The 16,810-nt window shown below is 51.4% G+C and overlaps 1 protein-coding gene across 1 annotated transcript in view; it reads right to left on the bottom strand.

Annotated features, from left to right (window-relative positions):
• ADAMTS17 (ADAM metallopeptidase with thrombospondin type 1 motif 17) overlaps positions 1 to 8,755 on the bottom strand; it is a 155,979-nt gene extending 147,224 nt beyond the window's left edge. The window contains 2 exon segments of the mRNA XM_079318073.1: positions 7,680 to 8,017; positions 8,614 to 8,755. Coding sequence (XP_079174199.1) covers positions 7,680 to 8,017; positions 8,614 to 8,683 — 408 coding nt within the window. The 5' untranslated portion in view covers positions 8,684 to 8,755.
• Between the last annotated feature and the right edge of the window lie 8,055 nt (positions 8,756 to 16,810).

The following is a 16,810-nucleotide window of genomic DNA, read 5'->3' as shown; positions in this document are numbered from 1 at the left end:
ACATACATACTGTATATTGTACATTTCCACACCTCCCTGCCAAATTCGGTCCTCACGTACACCCAGGAAATCCCTTTGGTCCAGTATTTCCAGCAAGAGGAATTTCTGCTAGCAGAAATGAGAGCTCTCCTCCTTTGACAGCCATACAAACTGAACAGCATTCAGGGGAAACCAGGGTGTCTCAGAAAGGGTCACTGATTTATAAAGAGTGCTTGGACAAAAACAGAACTGTAAAAGTTGCTGTCTCCACTGGCCATGGCTGCAAAGCACAGCAGAGACAATCAGTCCCCTGTCTCTGAGGAGTCAAGAGACACCTCTTTGGGGGCCTTCCAAAAGAGACCTTGCTCTTGGGGCAGGGGGATTGCTTAAGGATAAAATGCCTTGGCACCTCCTATATACAGAGAAAACCCAACATTATTCCTAAGCCCTACAGAATGCTCACCAGCTCACAAGACCACTTTGCCCTGGAGTGTCCAAAGGGCTGCCTTTTCACTTAAATCACAAGTTGGGCTTTGTCAGAATGGCTTCAGGGACAGCAAAAGCTCTGGTGACTTGTTCTTCCAGCCTCCTTTACGATGTTCTCCACTACTTCCCTTCCTTGTTCCATTCTTCCAGCTGGGAGGTAGCCTCAGCCCCTTTTTTAATATAGGTTTTAATTATTTAGAAGAAGGGTTGTAAATCTGGTGCCATGGTACTAAACACCACACCAGAGCTCCTGACAGACTGCCAACCATTTCAGCTGGTGCCAAAAATATATAAGAAGAAGTCAGTTTCATCACCACCCCACATTATCCCAATTTTCTGGCATCGAGAGTGAAAATAATTTAAACCATTGGAAAAGACTTATGTTTCACATTTGCTGTGGAATTGTGAAACCTATGGAGAGAAAGAGCCATGAGTCTTCACCCTGGAATATGTTGGGAGGCATCTCAAGCTCAATCTGACAAAGCAAATAGTTTCAAGCAGGAAGGGTTTGCAGGATTGGGCTGTAAAATATCCACAGGGAGTTAAAAATTCCCTCAGACTTGCTAGTTGGGTTCTAAAGAGTCCCCAGACCTGTTGGCCCAGAGAAGATCTTTTGGACCCTGCAACTTGAATAGTCTGGTCATTATTTTGCTTTTTCCATAAGAAATGCATCCCTCAAATCCTCCAGACCCTGCTCTGTGCTAATCTCAGCATGAGAGATCAGACATCAGCCCTGGACAAAGGTTCTGTGCTTTTCTTCTCTAGACTGCACAAGTTCAGGGACTGCAGAACACTTTGGATTTTGAAGATAAGGAAGTAAAACAGAAGACAACGTAACCCTCAGAGCCACTTTTCCCACATCTCTGGAAATCATTCCAATTGAATGAAATGCCTTGGATCTGCCATTTCCCTTTTAGCCAATTCCCAATTTGCTTAGGGAGATTCATATCAAAAGCTGGGATACTCCCTCCCATCCTTCTCTCTCTGTGGGAGCCCAGGATCTGGGATTGCTGAATGTTGGGAAAAGCAACTGCTGCCCAACCCCACCATCCTAAAGACACAGGAGTCATCAGGAGCCCAGAAATTCAGAGGAGTGCAGGAGTTCACCATTGTCTACATTAATTTTACCAATTTAATTTTGGTATGGCCAGACCATGCAGCTGACAGAACCCTGCAGTTCTGCTAACAGGAAAGGCTGGAATGATTTCAGCCTCCAAAGGCAGGCAAACTGACAAGTTGATTAAAACAAACAATAATCCTCACTTCCCACTACAGCCCCACTCACCACTGCACTCAACAGTGGCAAGATCTTTCACATCAAGGATATTTCACATCCTTATTTTAGAAGACAGCTCAACAGTGCTCACCACCAAAACACTCCCATGTGCTCTTATCCAGGGTTTCACACACACAGGGGGCAATCAAGCAACCTGCTCTCTGATCTACTCTTGTACTACTCCTCTGCTACAAATCATCTTCCAGTGGAGCTCTTCTTGGGCTAAATGGTGGAAGGGAAAGGAGGAAGGTCCTCACACTGTGTCACTGGAATGACAGTGGTAACTCCTTGGCCTCACTGCTCTGTCCCTGTGCCCTGGTGGTGTTTGTGGAGATACTGAAGCTCCAGGGCTTGCTCAGAACAGGGATTCAAATTCTCAGTGCTCTCTGCACATGGTTCTCAACCTTCCCTCATGTCAATACTCTCCAACAGTTACAGTTTTTCCAGCCCTTTTTATTTTCACAACATCTTTGAAGGAGATCTGTGAAATGCTGAATCTTTAACAGATTTTTCTCTTGCTCCTTAGTGTTCATTAGCTGCATACATACAAACATGCTGAAAAGAGAACAGATTTAAACATCTGACAAATTCCATCCCCTTCTCAATTTCTCAACTGTTACGCTGTAAATCATTGTTTAACCATTTCCTCAAAGTTAAAAGGAAGTTAATGTTTAAAGTGAAGAACAAAACAACCCACAAATACAGTTTAATAAACTTCATGTGGGTTTTAGTTCCATCTTTTTTAACCATGTTTCAGCTTTAGTTGGTTATTATTAAAAAGCGCAATTCAAGCAAATTGAAAATAAGAGCTTTCAATTAAGTCTTGTTCCAGAGTCATTTCAGGTTTACACTCAGTTCTGAGAGCAGACCACACCTAGGAATATCTATCCTGGCCTCCAACTCTGCTAAAGAAGGAAACCCCAACATGCTCTCCCTCTTGTCCACTGTAGAAGAGGAAAGAAAATCCTGGCACAAGGAAACCCAGCACACTAATTTTAAGAGGTTTAACTTTTCAGCTCCTGGCCCAGCTATGGATGAATGCCAGACAGCTCCTCTCCCAGACAGGAGAGTTCAGTGGAGCTGAAGGTTTCCTCAGGGGAAATTGTATCATCTTATAATCCCCACACGGCTGCTCTGCCCTGCTTCCCACAGCAGCAGAGGCTCCTGAGTCACCTGCAGGGCAGCACCGCCCTGGTGCAGCAGAAAACACTTCACTGGCCAGGGAAGGAACTCACCCAGCTGCAGCAGCTGCTCTGAACCAGACCCACCTCCCTCTGCAGAGAATGAGGAAGGCAAACTCCTCCAGAGGGACAATTCACCAACCTAAGGCACCTAAGGCACAGCATGAACCATCAGGGAAGTGCTCATCTTTGTCACTCACTCACCCCTCACAACCAGAGGGTTGCCAGACTGCAGCCTCTTCTGCATCCTTGCTCCTCTCCTTCCCGAGGACAGAGCAGATTTACTGTTTCATCAGGAGTCCTTGGAATTCCTGCTCAGTCCCTGGAGGCTGCAGTCCAACCTACTCAGTTCTCTCTGCCCTCACTGCCCTTCCAGACATGATCCCAGCCCACACCTGAACATCCAGGTCCTGCAAGGCACTTACACCCATCTGGAAACCAGTGGGACTTCAGAGACCTTAGAGGAAGAAGTCCAGATAGATGCCCCTATCATCTGTACATCTACACCCTCACAAAGTTTATGGATTGTACCAAGTGAACAGGACATACCTGAATGAAGAGCCACCATTCAGAAATATTTTAACAAGCTGGAAGATTTGTTCACCAGGAGATGCAGAAGTCAAACGGAGACAAAGCTTGGAAGAAAAGAAGCCCTTTTCTTCTCTGAGTAGATTGTATGAGACATTACTACAAAATATTTAGGTTTTTCCAACTTTCAGCAAGCATTCCTTAAGGTATAGTTTCAATTAGTCTATTCCACCCCACAAAGAGAAAAATCACTGTTCTCACTCCATGAGCCCTTGTAAAGTGCATCATCCATTTCTACCAATCCAGTCTGCACAAGGAAGTTCAAAGGAAGCAAAACTGGGGCGTGAAAATGTTACATGAGCTAGCATGAACATGAGGGAGGCACAAACTCTTCTCTTATCTCAGCTGAAAAGGACAAGCCACTTTATCTAGAAGCAAGCCAAAGAGCAATCCTGAACCAAAGATCACAGATTCTGGGTTTTAAAATGCAAGTTATTTAGAATTAAACCTCTAAATGCATCCCAGTGATTTTCCCCTTTTAGTTCCTGAATGGTTTTCAAGCTCTTTTTTAACTATAATGCTTATTTTGACACGGACTCACGACCCTCTTAAAAGTGTAACTGTTTCCAAAATGCAGGTACCAGAAATATGAAAAGCCTACACCTGTTGTAAGGGGCTGATGCTGCACTCCAGCACTTCAGCATGTGACAGTGACTCAACTGTGTCCTTACAAAGCTGGAACTTTCCAAAAATAAAGTTCCTGTACTGGCTGCTGTTTCTAGTGATGGTCCCAGGGGCTGCAGACCTGTGTGTGAGTGCCCAGCACCAGGGAAGGACAGTGCAGCCCTGAGCTGTGGCCAGAACCCAAGTGCTGGCACAGCTGCACTGCCCAGAGGACGCTGCTGCCAAGGGGAAGGCAGCAGCACTTTCCAGGAACACGGTGCCTCCTCCTGGGCTGAATTCCCAGCTTGTCACAAGGAACAGGAGGGATGGGACATCCTCACATGAGGTCCTTCAGCTGTACCTCAATGATCAGACCCTGGGCACAGCAGTCCTTTCCTCAGTCTGACCTCACAGAGCCCTGAGAGCACAGCCACCCTTCCCCAAGCAGGAAACTACAGCAGCCATACACTGGTTAACAGCAGCATCTGTGAGCAGAGCTTAAAAACCAGACCCCAACCTGCAGATGCCACACTGGGAATCTGATATCATCACCAGGAAGCAATTGCTCAGTCTGGCTGCAGCTCAGTTTTCATGCCACTGTGTCAGGGATTTTGTTTTTACTAGAACTCCACTTGCCCTGATCATTTTATATCACTTTTGCTATGATTTATGGCATGGCTGAGAATATGATTACAGCAAAGCCTGAGCCAGCTGGAGATCAGGACACAGCATTACTTCCCACTCTACTTCTCAGCAACCAACTTTTCTGAAGGAGATGTCTTGATCACCCAGTTAGAGTCCAAATTCCCCTGCTGGAATTTTCAGGAAACCCCCCACTGCAGCACTAGAGCTGCTCAGAAGACAAATGCCAGGACAAACAGGCTGCAAGGTTTCCACTACCAAGGCCTTTCCTCTAGCCCAGCAGGTCTGGCCCATGTCCCACCTGTGAAGCTGCTGCTGAGGGCAAAGCCTTATTCTTTCTGCAGCAAACAGGCCTCAAGGAAGAAATAGGAAAATAATTGTTTATTTGTTTTAAGTGATGGTCATAGTATTTTAAATTGCCAGACTAGAAGGCAAAAATTTTGGGCTCTAGAGTCACCTGCTCTCAGTTCAACTCATGACAGATTAAAGATTTCCCAGATAATTTGGGGCAAACTTTTGATTCCACTGATCCCAGAAAACATCTTAACACTAAATTGCACAGCTTTCATTTCAGGTATGCTGGTTTAGTGTGGCCACTGCAAAAGGCTGTGTGAGCACTGAAAACAGCTTAAAATGTGAGATGTTTCATGTTTAAAGACAGACTTAAGAAACCAAAATGGCCCACTTGCCTAGAATACAATGGTTCATCTACATAATGGTATGGATTATTTCAATGAAACCATTTCAACAATTAATGAGGTTCATCTTAAGTTTAGTTTCATCCACCTAAACTTTGGGCTCATCCTCAAGACTGGAGTTTTCTGTTCTCTAGTTTTAACCTCACAAGGGTGTTTTAACCTTAACTCAGTCAAATGAACCAAGCACTTGCTTTTAGCCCTTTGCCATTCCTGGTGATTAACTGAATGAAGAGGATGAATGGATTTCTCTAAGAGGAAAGTAATATCCCAACATGCAGACACCTCTCTCTCAACACAGCACTCACAGCACAGGTGCACAGGCAAAGGCAAGCACAGCTTTACCAACAGTGTCACCAACACACAGAGGTGGCTCTGTGGCACAAACCAGCAGCTTTGACACTGATCCCAGGTTGATCCAGCTCAGTCATGTCAATTTAGCCATTGCTTAGAATTCCCATGATCCAAACAGGTACTGCAATACTGCTGTTCACTTTTGCTGAGTAGAGAGCAAAGACTAACTTGTCTCTTTTTCAGCTTTTCTAGTGGGAATTTTGCCAAGTTTTTTCACCCCCTCTTCCATTCCCTGATCTCAGGCAGTTAATACCATGTCTAAACTACATTCCTCTCTTTTTAAAGGTTCCTCCTCTGCTTGTTTGTGCTTTCCAGCTTTGGAAGCCCAGCAAGATTAACAAAACATGCCTGCTGACAAAAGCATAGAGCTGTTAGTGATTTAAGGCTTGAACTAGAGATACTAGTTTTAAGCTTCCCTCGGTGGAGCTCAGCTCAACTTCCAGTACCACTTAGACCTCAGCATCTCTGTTTGTTGGGGCTTTTTTAAACCTGAAGCACAGCGCCCTCAAATGGCTCCGGAAGGAAGGCTGGAGCCCCGAAGGCACAGCAAGAACTGCTTCTCACTACGGTTTAAGGATAAATCTCCATCATCAGGTCTGTTCTGACAGGCACACTTCCCAGGAGCATCTGCTGGGAATCACTGCCTATTGCCCCGCTGACTTCCTGAAGTACTTTCAAGCAATCAACAGTAATTACAAACTACTCAATGTCTCAAGCACCTCAGTCTCCATCACTGAGAAACTTTCTGTCCCACACAAGGTCACCTGCTTCTACCAGGATGCTCAGAGGAGAGCCAGACCCTGCAGAGCTACCTGGAACTACAGCCTGGGCAGAGAAATCCTGACACTTGTGGTGGAAAAGCACCCCAGAGTGGGATGTTCCTCTGACTATGCTGGAGCACTGCCTGACCACAGCTCCCACCACCACCCCAACACCAACGGCAGGAGCCTGGGGAGAGCCAGCTGCAAAGCTGACACACGATCAAGCCAGGATGGCACCAAATCACCCACAGGGACACAGCCACCTTCCCCATGGCTGGGGGACTGTGACACAAGATGTCTCCCCACCAGGACGCTCCTCTACGGCACCCTTGGTTCTGCCATCCACCCACAACGGAGCCACAAGGCCTGAGGCCCCTCAGGGATGGCTGAGGCCTCTTCACCGGAGAGCCAGGCTGGGAGAGCACCCACCATAGGACAGCAGCAGTGCTCGGCAGAGGTGAGGGGACAGGAGGGTCACTGTGCTGAGGGCAGGTGAAGGGCACAAATCCCACCCCATCGAGCTGTCAGCACCAGCCCTGAGGGGAGCAGGGTGGGATGGCAGTGCCAGCCCTGAGGAGGGGAGCGGGGTGGGATGGCAGTGCCAGCCCTGAGGGCGGGAGTGGGATGGGATGGCAATGCCAGCCCTGAGGGCGGGAGCGGGGTGGGATGGCAGTGCCAGCCCTGAGGAGGGGAGCGGGGTGGGATGGCAGTACCAGCCCTGAGGGGAGCGGAGTGGGATGGCAGTACCAGCCCTGAGGAGGGGAGCGGGGTGGGATGGCAGTACCAGCCCTGAGGAGGGGAGCGGGGTGGGATGGCAGTGCCAGCCCTGAGGGCGGGAGCGGGGTGGGATGGCAGTACCAGCCCTGAGGAGGGGAGCAGGGTGGGATGGCAGTACCAGCCCTGAGGGGAGCGGAGTGGGATGGCAGTACCAGCCCTGAGGAGGGGAGCGGGGTGGGATGGCAGTACCAGCCCTGAGGAGGGGAGCGGGGTGGGATGGCAGTACCAGCCCTGAGGAGGGGAGCGGGGTGGGATGGCAGTGCCAGCCCTGAGGAGGGGAGCGGAGTGGGATGGCAGTACCAGCCCTGAGGAGGGGAGCGGGGTGGGATGGCAGTACCAGCCCGGCGCAGGTGCTGAGCGAGGCGAAGGAGTCGCTGCGGTTCAGCGCGTGTCCCGAGTAGAAGCAGAGCCGCTCCTGCGGGGGCCGCCGCGCCTCGCCGCGCCGCCGCTCCACCGCGAAGCCCCGGGCCAGGAAGCGCAGGTCGCGGCGGAGGTGCAGGTACAGCTCGGCGCCGGCGGCGGGCAGGCGGAGCAGCACGGCCTCCTCCTCCTCCTCCTGCTCCGCCGCTGCCCGCCGGCGCCGGGGGCCGCCGCGATCCCCTCCGGGCGGCAGCAGGTGGATCTTCTCCAGCGGCACTCGCTCCGGGATCACCACTTCCAGCTCCGCTCCGCCAGCTGCAGGCGAGAAGGAGAGAGGCTCAGGCGCTCGCACCCCGCAGCCACGGCCCGACGGGGCGGCCGGGGGCTGCGGCAGCCCCCGCTCCCCGGGACAGCCCCGCGCTCGGGTTTCAGCGCAGACAGCCCCGCGCTGGAAATTGCGGACGGGCTGCGCAGACAATGGAGACAACGCAGCACGGCGACTTATTTCTTTCTATATACACGTATGTTAGAGACAGAAGCGAGCAGGAGAGAGGGATAGAGTAAATGCTAAAGCTACTTGTATCATTAAAATATATATATATATAGCTGAGACACAAGCATCGCATTTCACCAACCCCAATAAAAATCTGCAGGGAGAAGGGGAAAAGCAGAGCGAGCCGCAGCAGCAGCCAAGGACAGTCAGCAGCTTTCCACATGGAACGCTACAGCAGCAGCGGGAGGACAGGAAAAGAAAATAGAAAAGCCTGGAGCAATTCATCCGGCGGGCTGGGACCGCGGCCACGCAGGGGATGCGCTGCGTGCCCCGCACTCCGCGCCCGCACGCTGCCGCCCGGGACCGGACCCTGTCAGTGCCGCCGGGGAAGGGGAGCCGGGGCGGCAGGGAGCGCTACCTGTGCCGGCGTCCAGTCCGCAGAGCAGCAGGCAGGGCACGACGAGGGGCAGGAGGCAGCCGTCAAACATGGTAGTGCGGCGGCGGGGCCGAGCGCGCAGCGCGTCTACGGGAGTGCGGCCCGAGTGCGCCCTGCCCGCCCTCGGCACCGGGGATCGCCGCGGCTCGCGCTGGCCACGCCCCCCGCCGCGGCTCCGCGTGCCCATTGGCGCGGCCGCCACCGGGACACGCCCCCCCGCTCCCCCATTGGCTGCGCGCCGGCGACGCCGCGCGGGGGGAACGCACGTGGGCGCGGGCGGCCGGCAGGGGGCGCCCTCTCCTGCCCCGGGCCGGCCCCTGAGGGACCCGCGGGGCCTCTCCGGGGCCGGTGTCGCTTCGGGACCCGCGGGGCCGCTCCGGGGCCGGTGTTGGTTCGGGACCCGCGGGGCCGCTCCGGAGCCGGTGTCGCTTCGGGACCCGCGGGGCCGCTCCGGGGCCGGTGTCGGTTCGGGACCCACGGGGCCGCTCCGGGGCCGGTGTCGGTTCGGTTCATCTCGGTCTGACGGGCGCCATCCCGCCGCTGGGCAGCCGTCGTGCTTCCTCCGTCTCCCTTTCCACATCACTAATTGAATTTACTGCTACGGCTTGCTTGAGAAAGTCGCCCGTTCCTTCCCCAGCGCCGTCCGCAGGACCGGTGCCAGGACTTGGAAGACCAGGAAAAAAATTAGATTGACGATGTAGAATGAGTTTGACTGGAAGGCACCACAGAGGGGCATCTGGTCAATCCTCCCTGCTCAAACAGGGTCATCCCACACCACAGTATATGGACACACACAGATTTTGGGCAGTGATCCCACATACTCCTGAAACACTCATTGCATGGATGAAAATAAGAAACAAGTGCATAAAGCTTAAAAGATATAAATATTGATTTTTGCTACCAATTCCTATTTGCACTGCGGTCCTGCAGCCACTGGAGTTCCTTCCCACCTGGCTGAGCCACATCCTGCGTGTCCTCAGCAGTGCAGGGATCAGGAGAACCCAGCTTGGACAGGGGCTGCTGAAAGCAGTCGGCAGATTTCCAAGAGCAGAAAGGTTTCCGCTGCATTTGGTGGGCTTTGGATGGGGTCCTGTGCTCCTGGCATGCTTGGGTCATGGAAATCAGTCAAGACCCAACCTGTTAGCAGCTTTAAATTGTAGTGGCCCAGCTAAGCAGTGTCCTAGAGTTTAAACTCCTGCAAAAATCTGCAACTTTGTTCCTGAAATCGTAGAAGAATTCAAAGGAAGACCCATAAAAGAGTGCGAATGACTCTGGCAGATCTCCCTGCAGCAGTTCCATGAGAATTGTCCGGAGCCGTACTGAGAGCAGGAATGGCTCTGAGTTGCAAACAAGCAGAATTAGGTTTGGATGCTCATCCCAGGAGGGCAGGCACTGAGGGAGTGCTGAGAAAAGGGCTGTTTGGAGCTGGGAGAAGGACCGGTGAGAGACACTAACGTGTTATCACCATTCTCTTCTTCCAGGCATTGAACAGGCAGCAAGAGCCATGTTTTCTTAGCGAGCTGCTCCTGTACAAGGAGAGAGCTGTCTGAGAGCCAGAATCTTGGAGCTGCCTCCAGCTCCTCACCCTGCTGGCTTGTGCTTTTCCCAGGCATCAAGGGACACTCCATGGCACACCATGGGCTGGTGTAGCACCTCAGAATGCACGGAGCCTCTGCAGCACTTTATGGACACAAGAGCACGTCCCAGCTCCTGCCGTTACCTCAGGAGAGCCCCTCGTCCCTCCAGTGGGGTGGGTGTTACCTGTGGCCAGCAACAAGAGCAAAGCTGAGGACCTGCAAGCAGCTCCCAGCAGGCAAAATCAGAGTAAGCCAAGACCTGTGGCTCAAACTCTTTAATAATTTGAGATCAGGTGAGATTTAATAGTTCTGTGTTTCCTGCTCTCTCTTTCAAGGCTCACTCTGCTCTCTAATAAGAATTTATCAAACCAAAGGGACTGGCCCAGACCCATTCAAGTGAGACAAAACCTCAGTTTGAGGCTGCCTTGCTCTGTGTCAATAGTGTAACATAACATGGAAAACAAAACCTCAGAGCCTGAATTTCCCTCCTGACCTGTTGTGAACCAGTGATTTCAATGCTTCCCTCCAAGGCCAGGGCCCCGGCTGGCACAGAGTGGGGCAGAGCTCCCCCACAGCTCCTCCACCCGTGGCAATCCTCTGCTCCTGAGAACCACGAGGCAATTTGATTTGTGAGCTGCCAAACCTGGCCTGAGCCCTCAACAGCCACGTCTTAACCCAGACCACCAGCTGACTTCATTTGCTGAGGGACTGGAGCTGGTGCCTCGAAAGGGTTTTGACGAGGGGGCTTAGATTTGTTTAAATTTTTAGTAGATCCTTTTTCCCACCTTCCAAAGTCCTCTGCCAAAGAAATAATAACAATTCAGAGAAAGAATAAATTTAATAGTGTGGGGGAAGAGAGGCACTAATAAAGAGAAGTCTGTAACTTACTGCATGGAAGGACTTGCTCAGTGGCTGGGTTGGCTGGCACAGACTACACTGGGTAGGGATAATCCCAGTGGAGCATCCCAGACATTTGGACAGGAGCCCAAGAGGCTGCAAACTCCAGGACAGGGGCAAATCCCAGGCAGGCCTCGGTGCTGCCAAGGGGCTGGAGCCAGGAGCGAGAACAAGCCCCACAGTGGTACCCACACAACAAAAGAGGAACTTGTCTTAGGAGCAGCACTGGTGGTTTTCCTGAATCCAAATCCCGAAGTTCCAGCGAGACATAGACTCTATTAATTGAACACCATGGGCTTTTCAGAAATGCCTTCAAATTGTTACTGATAAGGATAAGGCGTGTGTGGCAGGAGGTGGCTGTGGTCCTGCTGTGGTGGTTGCATTGCTCCCAGCCTGTGGGGATGGGGGTTTCTCCTCTCATGTCACAAGGGTGGATTTGGCCCTGCAGTTCCTAGGAAACAAGCCCCCTCTGAAAGTGGTGTTGGGGTGGGGTTTTTTTCAATTTTAAATGTATGCTGAGGAAGCCAAGTTTCATGGCCATTATTGCAGAGTTAATAACCCTTTGGAGACTGCAGACATGTGTTATATCCATCTTCCCGAGCAGTCACTTGGCTTGCTGCCTGGAAAATGCCAGCATGGGAAGGGTTAACTTGGCCACTGCTCAGCCTTCTCCCTTCTCTCCAGCCACCCTTCTCCAAACCCTTCCTGTCCTGTTCCTCTCCCTGCCCTCACAGGTGCTGCTCTCCTGCCGGGACTCTCCGATGCTTTTCCTGCTCTCCCCGCAGCTCTCCCCTCCCTGCAGCCTTTGGGCATCGGGAATTTCCTCCCCTCCGGAGGCTGCAGAGCTTGGCCAGGCTGGTTGGGCACAGAGCTGGCAGGTGCTGCTGCTACCTGTGCAAAGCCAGAGACACTTTAGTGACAAGTAGGGACCAACAAAAGCTCTTTTGTAGCTTCAAACCACCAACCAAATACATACAAGTAGTTTTAGAGGTGCCAGCAGTGGTTTCTTACAGACTGGCTTTCCACACTGAGCCAGAGGTTCAATTAAAACTCTTCTCTAGGTGGAGGGTGTTTCAGGCTGTGCTGCTTCTTACAGGCGATCTCAACCATCTTTAAGGTCTTTTTCAGCCTCAGTGGTTCTGAGTGGACACACCAGCATCTATTACTGTTCATGCAGCCCTCAGCAGAGGCACTTAGGAGGCATCTCCTCACAGCAGCCTCAGCTCTCCCAAGCCTGCAGGAGAAAAACTCCCTCTGGGACACCTCTCTCCAGTCTGGCTCAAAATGGACAAATTGTTCATGAGCTCCTGGGAATAGAAGAGCAGAAAGAAAAGTGACAGTGGCCCTGGAGGTGTCCAGGGACAGAGCTGAGCCACCAGCACCTGTGTCCTCAGGGGAGCACACAGCCTGCTCCAATTCAGCTAAGACCATGGCAGGAGAGCTGTACTTGTCTTTCTCCTGGCAGGGAACATTATCCACAGGCTGACAGAGGGTTTGTTTTGTCACAGGGAATTTGCTTAGGCTGAGCTGTGTCTGTCTCACAGTGAGTGCATCATATGAAGATTTCCCTGAAGATCTTCCCTACAAATATTTCCCATCCTCCCCATCTCCAGGAGGCTTCCAGCTTTACCCAGCTGCAATGGAGAAAAACACCCTGTTTTCACAGAATACTGAGAAATGAAAAGTATTCCTGTGAGATAGGGGATGAAGAATGGACACCTGAAATTCCAGGCTGCTTCACGTCAGGCTCCATTCCTACCCTGGTGCCACTGTGCAAAACCTTCCAGGGTAACTTGGGTGCAGATTTGGGAGAGATCAGTTTGCAACAATGTCAGGACCAGAAAATAACTCCACGCAGGTCACAGTGGGTGACAAAAGCCAGGAATATAAAAGAACACACTCCCAGCTAAGCAACACAACTGCAGGGTGCTGGGAGAATCCACTCCCTCAGGGCAGGCAGCACTTTGTGTAGAGAAATCAGAAATGTAAGTGCACCACCACCTCCAGGCAGGCCATGCTGGGATTGGGAGGCACAGAGAGGACTGGTGCAGGTCAGTTTGGGATGGGGAGCTGTGCACAGATAGCCATCAGCCAGGCCACAGTGGCCAGCCACGCGTCACTCCCCAGGCATGCGGGGACAAACACACAAAGCAAAGAGCAGCCCTTGTTTGACCCTAAAGTTCAGCCAGGCTTTTTATTAAGTCCAGCATTGCCACCTCTGATGATGTTATCAGGAACCTGGTAATAGCAGGCACTTTCTTTTGTTATGATTTATGGTTTGTTTGGGTTTTTCCTCTCTGGACCTTGGCTTCTGCAATCATGAGATTGATTTTTCATTTAACTCCATGTTTGACCCCCTGGCAGGCTGGGAAAGTGAGCTAGGAGAAGCCAAGACGGTTTTTGACCATGAGGAAATGAAGAAGTTCCCAGCCATGGGGCTGTTTAAGATAATATTTTCTCAAAAATTATTCTATTAATTCTTTTTGGGTATGTGTGTGGAGACAGAAGCTCTGAATGCCTGGAGCTAACAACAGCAAAGCCCCTCATGCAGGCGTGACCTCCCTGGCACTGGCAATATCCCACATCTGGCGTTCCCCATCTCCTCTCAATTATCTCCCTTTGTGTCCAACACCTGCCTTGGATGAGGATTGTCCCCCCATATTTAATAAAAGGCTCCTCCTTCTCTGCAAATTCCTTACAGCAGGACACAAGGAGCCAGAGAGGGAGATTTGTGAGCCAAGAAGATGGTACATGGCTTGGAAGAGGTGATGCATAAGTCACTTCATCCATCTGCATGTATGACTACTGGAGCCTGGACCAGGTGGTCCAATCCAACTGCACAGACCTAAAGTGGCTCCTCTCCACCATGAAAGTATTATTAATAAGAGAAACTGCCAACTTAAAACACTCTTAATAATGTTTTCCTGTTTCTTTAACTCCTCTCCCTTGGGCATTTTCTCCTCCCTTCACAGTGTCTTGGCCAATTACACTTACAAAACAAACAGAAAACTCAATATCCCCAGGAGCAGGAATTGCAGGGTCAGGGGCCCCACCAGGTGCTGCAGTGGGGGCTCCAAGGTGGGTCACACCACAGGAGCAGCTCTCCTGCAGCCAGCAAGGCCCTTTTCCATCCCTGGGGAGGGGGGCCCCCAGCCAGCCATTGACTGGGGGGACAAGCCAAGGTGGGAAGGGCTGTCCTGCAGGCACAGGCACTGCTGGATGATGGCACAGAGCTGGGAAGGACTGTGCCCCAAAGCCAAGCCCCTCTGGCCACCCAGCCTGGGTCTGTAAAACACCCTTTTCCTTCTGTGAAAGTGAAACAGCTCCAAACCCATGTGTTCAGGTGATCATGGCTCTGCACTTTTGTTGTCTAACCCTTCTTTTGTGTCATATTCAACCTGCTCCCAAGCTCCCCTCAAAGCTTTGTCAAACCATTTAGACTTCTAAAGAAATTCAGCAATCAAAACCCACCTTTTCTCCATGTGTAGTGATAGGACCAACACCAATCAGAGCTATTTTCCCCACAGGACCAATCCTTTACTCTAATTTATGCTGTTTTTCCAGGTTGTCTCCATTCTGCATACAGAGCTGTGCAAAAGCATTACCATAATGCTACTGACAGAAGCTGTGCAGAGATCACAGCACAAAATCTCTGACTTCCTTTAAAAATTCACAACACAGTTTTGTCAGCCTTCTCTTTTTCCTTCTTCTCTTGGGGCTACTTTGCAGTTGCCCCCTTCTGAGTCAGTCAGTCTTTACACTCCCTCCCCATCATCCCCAGTTGAGTCAGTAAATTCCCCATCTCTGTCCTGGGAGCCTTTACTATGAGCTCTGCAGCCTGGAGATGCAAACTGGTTGTAGGATCATAAAATCATAAAATGGTTTGGTTTGGAAGAGACCTCGAGGATCATCTCATTCCAATGTCCTGCCACAGGCAGTGATGCCCCCCTCTATATCAGGTAGCTCAGGGCCCCATCAAACCTGGCTTTGGTCAACTCATGTTGTCTGTCTATGTTAGATGTCTGGCCTGGGGGTCAGTTGGAGCACTTTTTGGGAAAAGAGCCCCAATTCCGAGCTCTTGGGCTGCCGTGAAGCAGCAGAAGCGTGTTTATTCTCAGAGGATAAAGGAGCAGGGTGAGCAGGATGTGCTGTGACCATTAGAGGGCCACATCTGTAACCCTGTGTGCTTTGGCAGATGCTGTTCACCTCACACTCTCCTAAGGGATGGCAAGGGCTGCCTTTCCTCCACAGCCAGCATGAAAACCCCAGTGCCCACGTCAGCACAGTGCTCAGAGTCCCTAACGCGAGGGTCAGGGCGAGGTCTGGAGGGAGCGACACGCCTGGAGTCTGAAACACATCCTGCTCCTAATCAGCAACAGCCACCAATACTCATCCCAGCCCATTTGGGGCCAATATTGTCATTTTTTGCAAGGTCATGCAGTGAATCAGGAACAGAATTTAGATGCTCCTCTGCTGCTTGATCCTCTCTCCCAACAGAGCTGGCAATTGACTTTGGCTGGGCTGCAAGTGTTTGTTCGTAACAGTAAAACATCAGTGTCACTCTAGGGCTGTTTAAACTGCTGGCTGTCAGGAATTCTGGGCTGGACACGCACAGGAATGGAGGGGAGATGTGTGCCAGTGAACCTGCTGGCAGGGAGGATTGCCACCAGCCCTATCTGTGAGCTGGGATGGAGGGAACTGTGCTGACAGCTGGGCACCAGCCCATGGAAACCCTGCATGGAGGGACCCCTGCAGGTAACCCCAGAGCTTCAATCTGCAGGGACAGGCAAGGCAAATCCAGCTGTCTCCTGGCTCTGAGTGAGAATCCCAGGCAAGAGCTGGGGTCAGCTGAGAACCATGGAGGTTGTCACCCACAGTATCCAAACACCTCCTGTCCATCCACAGCCATGGAGAGAACTCACAGAAATTTTCATCCTGCTGTCAAAGCAAACTAGATCCCAGCTCTCTCAGCTGAGCACAGCCTGACCACGAGGGTTGTGCCAAATGGGATTCAAGCAGCTTGTTTGAACCAACAGGTCCCTTTTTCCTGCTGACACACGTGATGAGTGTGGGAGTGTGCATCTCATGCTTATGGTGGAGAGCCTGCCTCCTGAGGTGGAATGACACCATCAGAATGGCATCATTAGAATGGCAGTGTAACTCTCATTATTCTGAGAGATTTGTCATCCTTATTTGCATTACAGACATTAAGGATCTGCATGAGAACAGGACTCCGACAGCCACAAACCTCATGGCTTGAAAATATGTAGGTTAAAGAGATAATGTGAGAAATGACAGGCAGCAAAGCAGTGTCAGAGCAGATTTAACATCCTTTCTTCTCCAGCCATACCCCAGGTACACCAGGTAGGGCTCTGGTACCAGGAGAGAAAGCAGGGAATGGACCGGTGGTGACACCCAGGCAGATGCCAGCCCTTGGGACACAGCACACTGGGCCTCTGGACTGGCACCAAATCCTCAATCTCAGTAAAATTTCAGTGTTGTTTTACCCGACACCTATTTCACAGGCAGAAACTGATCAAGTGCAAATACCAGCTGCACGAATTTTGCACCGCCCTATTCATCGCAATCTGTTTTCAGGGGCAGAAAGATGGACAGCAGCGCTCCACGGAGCCGTGTCCCGACGGGAGCCGTGTCCTGCTATTGCCACCTCGTGGGGCCTCGCAGCAATGACCGGGTCACCAACA

The sequence above is a fragment of the Erithacus rubecula genome (assembly GCF_903797595.1).
Source record: "Erithacus rubecula genome assembly, chromosome: 14".
Lineage (NCBI taxonomy): Eukaryota > Metazoa > Chordata > Aves > Passeriformes > Muscicapidae > Erithacus > Erithacus rubecula.
The sequence above is the reverse complement of the archived record's forward strand: the minus strand, read 5'-3'. Positions and strand labels throughout refer to the sequence as shown.